General features: G+C 38.3%; 1 protein-coding gene across 1 annotated transcript; it reads right to left on the bottom strand.

The window, feature by feature from the left end:
* Positions 1–3,637: 3,637 nt before the first annotated feature.
* Positions 3,638–4,371, bottom strand: LOC139198308 (uncharacterized). The gene is made up of 2 exons (XM_070826811.1): positions 4,166–4,371; positions 3,638–4,073 (listed from the first exon to the last, which is right to left on the bottom strand). The coding sequence occupies exons 1-2, from the start codon at positions 4,369–4,371 to the stop codon at positions 3,638–3,640; spliced, it is 642 nt and encodes a 213-aa protein (XP_070682912.1).
* Between the last annotated feature and the right edge of the window lie 5,259 nt (positions 4,372–9,630).

Here is a 9,630-nt window from a genome sequence, read left to right as displayed (position 1 = left end):
TACACAAAGAATGTTAACTAGCCTAACTTCACTAGTCATCCAACATGTTTATTTCATGCATGCATTTTAACAAAAGATATGACTTGGAACATGATTGATGCTTCTTCCAATACTCCCCCTCAAGCTGGATCAATGGGGTCCGTTGAGCCAAGCTTGAACAATAAACGCTGAAATTGAGTAGTAGGGAGGTTTTTCGTAAAAATATCAGCCAACTGATCATGGCTACGTGTGTAATGAGTGTTAATAACCTTCGATTGAACTTGTGCTCGAATGTAATGACAATCAACCTCGATATGTTTAGTTCTCTCGTGAAAAACTGGATTGGAAGCAATGTGCATAGCAGCTTGGTTGTCACAAAACAAGGACATAGGCTGATTGCTTGGAAACCCTAAATCTGATAGAAGACATTTTAGCCAAATCAGCTCACACGTAGTGGATGCCATTGCTCGATACTCAGCCTCAGCACTTGATCGAGCTATGACACTTTGTTTTTTGCTTCTCCATGTAACCAAGTTTCCACCTACAAATGTGCAAAATCCAGTGGTTGACTTACGATCAAGAGAGTTGCCAGCCCAATCAGCGTCTGTGTACCCCATGATGGTAGTGTTACCATTCCTTTTCATCAATATACCTTGACCAAATGAGCCTTTGAGATAACGAAGTATTCTTTTAACAACGCATAAATGAGCAATAGTGGGTGCATGCATGAACTGACTGGCAATGCTTACGGCATAGGAAATGTCAGGACGTGTAATTGTGAGGTAAATCAACTTCCCAACTAACTTTTGATAATCAGTGAGATTAGTGGGTGCCTTACTTTGCATGTCGAGCTGGAGTTTACTGTCAAGGGGAGTCCGAGCAGGCTTACAATCCACCATATCAGCATCTTTTAGAAGGTCAAGAACGTACTTCCTTTGATTTAGAAAGAGCCCTTTTTGAGATGTGGCCATTTCAATGCCAAGAAAATACTTGAGAGTTCCCAAATCTTTGAGAGCAAACCGAACTTGGAGGGCATGCTTGAGAGAATTAAGTTCCTCAATATTATCACCTGTCACTATGAGGTCATCAACATAAATCAAAACAACCAATTTGCCTACTGAACCAATTCGAACAAACAGTGAGGAATCAGCATTGCTTCTGTGAAAGCCAACTTCTTCAAGTACTAAGCTAAGTTTTGAATACCATGCTCGTGGAGATTGTTTTAAACCATAGATAGATTTATGAAGTTTGCACACCATGTCAGGATCATGGAATTGAGGGTGACCTGGGGGCAACTTCATGTATACTTCCTCTTCTAGCTCACCATGCAAAAATGCATTCTTCACATCCATTTGATATAAAGGCCAAGATTGATTAACTGCAACGGACAACAATACTCTCACTGTGTTCATCTTGGCAATTGGAGCAAAAGTCTTTTTATAATCCACTCCATATGTCTGAGTAAAACCACAAGCCACCAAGCGAGCTTTATGTCTCTCAATAGTTCCATCAGAGTTGAACTTTGTTTTATATACCCAACGACTGCCCATTGCCTTTTTTCCTTGAGGAAGCTTAATAACACTCCAGGTTCCATTGTCATGGAGAGCTTGAAGTTCATTTTTCATAGCAGTTTTCCAAATATCATGTTCATTTGCTTCTTGAAAGCTTTGTGGATCATGAGTACCGTCTAGGGCACTGAGAAAAATAGCATGAGAGGCTGAACATTTTTTGGAAGTGACAAAATCTGCAAGGGGATATCTTGTAGTATAGGTAACATAATCAACAAGCCTAGATGGAGGATGGCGATCTCTTGTGGGATTTCTCCGAGTTGGAACTTGTGGTGGAGGTAGTGGCTCGGAGACTTGAGATAAAGATTCTGTATGTGAGCTTGGAGCGTCAGTCCCTGCTACTTTTTCTTGATAAGAAGGGATGTTAGGTAATGGAAAGAAATCATGCAGAGACTCCCCCTGATTTGTATCATCCACTTTATGTGTAAAGTAGGGAGTTGACTCATTAAATCTAACATCTCTAGACACTACAAGCTTCTTGGTGACTGGATTATAACACTTATACCCCTTTTGTGTAGATGAATAACCCATGAACACGCACTTATTAGCCCGAGGATCAAGTTTGTCACGATGAGTAGGTTGAGTGTGAACAAAGCATATACACCCAAAGACCTTTAAGTGAGATAGGTCAATCTTTCTCTCCTTCAACATTTCATAAGGAGATTTGAAACCTAGCACTTTACTAGGGAGGCGGTTGATGAGGTATGTAGCAATAAGTACCCCTTGTGACCAAAACTTCTTAGGTACATGCATATGAAACATGAGAGCTCTTGTCTTCTCAAGAAGGTCTCGATTTTTTCTCTCAGCAACCCCGTTTTGTTGGGGAGTACCGACACAACTTGTTTGATGAAGAATGCCATGGTTGCTCAGATATTGTGACATATTATTGGACATATATTCAGTGCCATTATCAGATCTTAATATGTGAATATTGGATGAGAATTGAGTGCTAACAAGTTTATGGAAATCTTGAAACACACTTGTAAATTCACTTTTAAACTTTAAAAGGTACAACCAAGTGATCCTTGTAAAATCATCCACAAAGGTTACAAAATACCTATATCCATCAAAAGACTCGACAACTGGTCCCCAAATATCTGAATAAATGATTTCAAAAGGATTACTAGCCCTAGACAAGGATGAATCAAAGGGTAATCTAACAGATTTCGACAAGTGACAAGCATCACATTGAATCTTGTCCTTACACAGGTTTGGAAACAAAAAAGACATCACTTTTTTAGAGGGGTAAGCCAACCGTTGGTGCCAAAGATGTTGGTCTTGTGGTATACTAGAGCTAGCTTGAAAAACCTTGGAAGTCTTGAAATCTTTGGCTAGGTAGTAAAGGCCATTTAAAAAGAAACCTTCACCAATCGTCTTCTTGGTGATGATATCCTGAAAAACAACATTATGAGGGGAGAAAATGGCTATGCAATTTAAAGATTTTGTGAGGGATCCAATGGATAACAGTTGACAAGGGAATGAAGGAACATAAAGTGCTATTGACTCTATGTGATCTGAAAGAAGATTGATTTTTCCTTTTCCTACAACTAAGGCTCATTTCCCATTAGCTACTGACACTTGAGATGGAATGGACATTATTTTAAAATCATGCAGTTTGGTGAGTTGATTTGTCATATGATCTGTAGCTCCTGAATCTATAATCCAATAATCATGCACACAACTAGCATTAAGAGCAGTTGAGAAGGAACTTAAGATACCTGGCATATCATTTTGTGGAACACGGTCAGTCTCTGCAAGAAATCCAGCGAACTTTCCCAATAAAGCAGTGTGATTTTTGCTTTCAGACATAGAGGTTTCCAAACAGTCATTGTGCAACTGTTTCTTGGGGAGATAGGCTGCGAACTCGTTGATCAATACGGCGGGATTTGCTGTAAAGTTTATCATGCCCTCAGTTGAAGAACCAGCTGCATGGTTGGCTCAGTGAGATGAATGATTCAAGCTTTTCTGGGGGCCCTTGTTATCCTTTAATGAGCTTGGCTTCAGTTCTGGATGAAGAATCCAGCATCTATCTCGAGTGTGTCCAACAACATCACAATTGTTGCATTTCAAGTCAGGCCTTTATAAGGCCTTCATTCAGTGCGACTATGATTAGAAACATAAGCCCTAGTTTCAGGCATATTTGATTTGATCTCCAAGTTCATCACTTTATTCCTTACTTTTTCTCTTTGAATGATAGCACATACACTTGTGAAAGATGGCAGCTCGGAATTCATAAGTACATGGCTTCTAAGATCTTCAAACTCTGTGCCCAAGCTTGCCAAAAGTTGAAAGATCTTATCCTCCTCAGCTCTCTTTATTAGGACAGTAGCATCAGTGGTATGAGGTCGATAAACATCAAGTTCGTTCCACATACTTGTCAAGCTGCCAAGGTGTTGAACAAATGACTTGCCTTCTTGTTGCAGATTTGCAATGTCTTTCTTAAGCTGAAAAACACGAGCATCGTTGTTTTGATTCCCATACATTTCCTTGACTTGAGCCCATAGATGCATGGATGATTCTGAATAACTGAAATTTCAGCAATTCTACGCTCCATAGAATTAAGTAACCATGACATAACCAATTGATCTTTACACAGCCATGACTCAAATGTAAGAGACGTGGCTGCAGGCGCCTGTATAGCACCATTGATATATCCAAGCTTAGATCTTCCTTCCAGTGCAAGAGATATGGCTCTAGCCCATGGAAGATAGTTGAATTCATTCAACAAGACAGAACTGAGACGTTGGTTTGGATTAACCTCAACGTCGGAACTTGCTGCAGTAGCCAAAGAACTTTCAGCTTCAAATGAGTTGTCTTCCGCCATCGTAGCGTGAAGGAAAAAATGCAACGAAAAAAATTCAGAGTCCGGATTTTAGAATTCCTGCTCTGATACCATGTTGAATTTTGGATGTATATTTCATATCAAAACAATTACAAGATGAAACATATATATAGGGAAAGAAAGAAAACATAAGCCTAACTTGCCTAACTTGCCTAACTTGCCTAATTTCCTAACTTGCCTAACTTGCCTAATTTACACAAAGAATGTTGACTAGCCTAACTTCACTAGTCATCCAACATGTTTATTTCATGCATGCATTTTAACAAAAGATATGACTTGGAACATGATTGATGCTTCTTCCAATAGACGACGACTGTTACTTGCGAGCTGCGCGAGAGTTTATCGAGTTCAGACTTCGGAAGTGTGCGAGTGGGACTCATCGTCTCCATTTTTTCTAACTTATTTAGCCTAAACATATGATCTTTTTATTATTTTAATTTCTTTAAATCAGACGGAAAAAAATTAGAAAGATGTGTGAGACGTTAAAAGGAATGTGCGGATAATCTTCTACAATTTTTCTAACTTATTTAGCCTAAACATATGATCTTTTTTAAAATGCTCTGATGAATTGTCAACTCAGCAATCGTCTATTTATTTAATATATATTCTAACAACTAATTTTTTACAGTTAAATTTTTTTAAATTTGTTGCCTTATTAAGAATATTTGTTTTAACTAATTTCATAAGAGAAGGTACGAGGCCATTCTCGCATCAAAGCTTCAGTCTCCAGGCCTTGAAGAATTTTGGCCTTCCTTCTTCTTAATAGCTCACTTTCTTTGTTGTGCTCTTCTTCAGCGGCTTCAATAATCAATGACAAATCAGAATTCTCCAAGCAATCTTCAGAATCAGAACCTGGTGAAACAGAGGATCCAATTTCGGGCTGCTCTTCCTTCCAATCAAAATCAAAAAATAAGTTTCCCGAACCCAGAGCCTCTTTTTCAAACTCTCTTAAAAGACGTTCTCTAGGAGACTTGGCATCACTATCAGAAGTTCAGAACTCATGCTACAGTCCATACCAAGGATGTTTAAGAAATCACTCGACACTGTAATCTTTGGTGGCGGCTTATGAAAGTAAAGGGCTTTGCGTAGTTCTTCAATGTCACGCAACAACTCACCATTGTTGGAATTCCCACCACTGTAATCTTCCCTACTCTCAGTTTTCTGCAACATGATATCTTATCTTTGCATACAAATTAATCTAATTACACCATATCCAACCAAACCCACCATGGAAACTTGTAAATAATTCAACTTTTCTCTAAACCCCCCTACAGATTCTTTTGAATAACACTCCAAAAACTGGAACTGATTAATCGAATGAGAAATGCTGAAAATATGATAAAAAACTGCAAATTTACAATACCAACAAGGACCGAGCGTCTCTTGGCCGGAGGAACGTCGCTCGGCTTCTCAGTCAATGAACACCTGGATGGCTTGCTCGGGCGAGCCGTGTGGTTGGTTTCGGGTATTTTCTCGGGAATCGTGTGAAGATTTTGCGGGTAAAACTTTAACGTGACGAATTTAAAGGTGATGGAAAATAGAAGTTTTGTCTTCTGTGTGTTGTACGGTGGAGTAAGTAGAGAGTTGTAATTAGAGCACTTCCAGCGTGGGCTGGAGCTCGGGGGAGAGGCAGCAAACAGGGTCTGAGAGCCCGGTTTATTGACTCCAGCGTGTGGGAGGCCGAGGGACAAGGCATGCCCGTGTACCAGGCCTGTCACGAATTGCCAGCCAGCGAGCCCGAAGGCTATTTGACGCAACGCTGACATCAGCCAGACGTCAGATCCTTTTTTTATTTTTTTCTGTCAGGTGCGTGCAATGCATCCGCACGTGGGGGCACGTCACCCGACATGTTTTCAGCGAATGGGACTCGCGGTGCAGTTTCAAATTGTTACCATTGGGAAGCCACATGGCTTCCCATGGTCTGTTGGATCTCAACGACTCTTATTTAATATCAACCGTTTGATCTGAGATCAACAGTTGATATTATTCTCTTTTATAAATAAATAAAAAAAAATAGTTTTAAAATTCAGAAATGTTGCCGTTGTGCCACGTGGCACAATCTGGAGTGTTGGAATTTAATTTTTTAAAATCCAATGGCAGAGATTAATTAGTTGAATAAAAAAAATTTAAAAATTGTAAAAAAATGAATAAAAATCAGAAGAAAAAAAAATTGTTTTTACTTTTCTATAAATACCTTCTCATTATCATTTACCTTGCACCACAATTTCATATTTTCTCAACTACTTTCAACCACATTCCTATCTTTGTCTCAAAGTTTCAATCCAATCTTTTTCAACAAAATGATTACTGATGCATGTACAAATTGGACGCTTTTTGAAGATGTTGCGTTGTGTACTAGCTGGGTTGAAGCTACTCATAGTTTGCTTACGGGTAATGAGATGCAGTTGCGAGAAATGTGGAGTCTTATTCATACCAATTATCTTGAGAAAATGGGTGAGAAAAGAACCAAATAATTGATGTCCAATCGTTGGAAATTACTTAGCCAATCGTTTAGTACGTGGAGAGATGCCTTGGCACAAGCTAGTACTAATCTTTGAAGTGGGAAAAATTACGCGGATCAGGTAACAATATATTATTTATATGTTTGTACTATACCCAAATTTACATTATAATTATTTCTTTGTATTATTTATTTGTTACCTACTTTCATTATAATTATTTCTTATCCCGCATTGTGTAGCAACTTCAAGCACAAGCTTGGTATGGTGCCAAAACCAAAAGCAAAAATAAATCATTAAACCAGTTGGAATGTTGGAATATTGTCAAAGATTGTCCTAAATTCAAAGTTGTGCTTGTCAGTCAAGAAGTTCTCATGAACAGCACCCATTTACACTCTACAATCGATCATGCCTTGCATGTTCACGAAGATGAAGCAGAAGAAGTGCCCGAAACGTCCCCCTGAACAAGCGTCAGGATCGACCCGTTATCTAATTAGGTCTCGAGGTAAGAAGACTTCAAAGAGAAAAGGGAGTGCGTCCAAGAATGATTATGCAAAGTATATGGAAGAACTTGCTCACTAAGGTAAATTGACTTTGGTGCGGGAAATGGCAAAATTTGAGGCTAATAAGGCTACAGGAGGCAAAAGTTGCAGATGTTGAGATAGCATTTCAAGCTAATGAGAGAGAAAGAGAGCTAGTTAGGCAAGAAATGAAACAGGTTAAAGAAGAAATAATGGCTCAACGAGATCGTGACATTATGGCCACCCCTTTAGAAGGAAAGGTCTCCAAATTCTAAATATTTTTGGAAGTCGGAGAAAGCGGAAGTGGTGCGAATGAGGCGTGCAAGAGAAGCGAGAGCAAGAAGAGATGGTCCTAGCGCGACAAGAGAATATCATCCTAGCACCACAAATTGGTTAGTGAATAGAGTACTTTTTGTAATCGGAGCCCATAATTTTCCAATCACTTTGGGTTGTAATTTTTTATTTATTGAATAGAGTACTTTATGTTGTTTCCAATTTATTGATTTTAGTACTTTATTTAAACTAATAGTATATTTATTTAATTTGGTAATTTATTTATACTAAGAGAATCTTTATTCAAAAGACATTTAAACACACCAAATAAAATTATATAAACATACCAAATAATAAAAAAACTCACTAAATGAACTGAAAAAAAAACACCAAATAAAATTAAATAAACACACCAAAAAAAAAAAAAAACAAACACACTAAAGATCATAAACATCAATCAGTAAGTTTGCCGCAACGATATATGCAAGGGGAGTTGGCTGGAAATATACTTATATATAGCTATATATGGAAACGAAACTTCGTAATCGAGGAGGTTTTTTTGTTGCAAGAGTAATAAATTGTTAAAACTGTTTTTTTCAAAAAAAAAAAAAAAGGACCCGTGGACTGGCTCCGAACCGGCCCGTTTTTTCTAGGCCGGGTTAGGTCCTGTTTCAAAGTTCAAATTTCTTATACCCAGCCCGTTACATTTTAAAACCAGTATGGTCCAGTCCCTCCAAATTTGGACCCGACCTGGCCGGTGTCCAATGGTGGACTAATACCAGCCTTACAAGGTTATAATCGTCATTGTATTGCGTGAACGAAAATATGATTTTGGATCTTAAAAAAAAATGGAAATGTTATTGTCACTTTAACACAGTTTCACTCTCATTTTACATTTCTCGTATATTTTTATTTCTAAATATAAAAAGCTAAAGTAAAAAATGAGAATTTTAGAGTGTTAATAACAATTATAAAAAATATTGTTTTTAGGTAATTCTTTTTCTTTTATGTGTCTACGGTCTGTTTTGTAGTTTTTTATTTTGAATAATTACTGTAAAATTAAGAAAAACAAAAAAAAAATAGTGCATATGTAGAAAGAGGAATGTTAAGGGACCATTTCAATGTGTCCGACACATGGCCATTACACTAAGTATTATAATATAATTAGTTGGAAAGTTGAAAAAAAAAATATTTCCAACCAATTGTATTATGACAAACCAAAGCAAGTGGCTTAGTGGTAACAGCACGAATTCTGGCTCCCAAAATACAAAAAACAGGGAGATCCTAGGTTCGAGGCTTCAAGCTGGTGAGTCTGCTTGATTGTGACCAGGCGAAAGCTAAAATGCCTTTGTGAGTTTTCCTAGCCTTCAAAATGGATGGATAACTATGTCTTGCCACCAGTTATCCCTTTTTTCTAATAAACTACATCACTTAAATTACCACTACAAGACCAAAAGCATACTCCGCCCTACTTGGGTTGGGCTCAAAAGTTGGACTTTCTAGTAATCTTCCCGTGAAAACCATGTAAAAATGGTCCACGCCAAAGCCCATATCCGGCCAGCAATGGTCAGAAACTCCTGCTCGCCTAAAGAACTCTCATGCGTTAATCTGATGCAGGACAAAAGTGAAGATGACCGGATTACTAGGCATCGAGGAAGGATTCGTCTTGGTGATATTTCTTTGTGCAAGATGATGTTTCCATCGTCAATCATTGCCTCGCAAACGGGAAGCACTATGCGCAAACAAGGTTAGGTTGAACCCTCTCACCCCTTTTGTAACCGAATGCAAAACTCTAACCGAGAAATTGAAGACCCTTTTGTGTTGCAGTGAAGAGTTGCTCAAAAGAACGGAACAGAAGAAATGAAGCAATCAAAGCTCCGTTTGCGTACGAAGCAAATGCCGATGGAAAATCAAGTGTAAAAAGCAGTCAGCACTGTCAAAAATCAAAGTGCATATTTGCTGTTCAAAATAATGAGACGGTTGAGAAA

The sequence above is a fragment of the Malus domestica genome, chromosome 08 (assembly GCF_042453785.1).
Source record: "Malus domestica chromosome 08, GDT2T_hap1".
NCBI lineage: Eukaryota > Viridiplantae > Streptophyta > Magnoliopsida > Rosales > Rosaceae > Malus > Malus domestica.
Note: the sequence above shows the minus strand (reverse complement) of the source record. Positions and strands in the feature narration are given on the sequence as shown.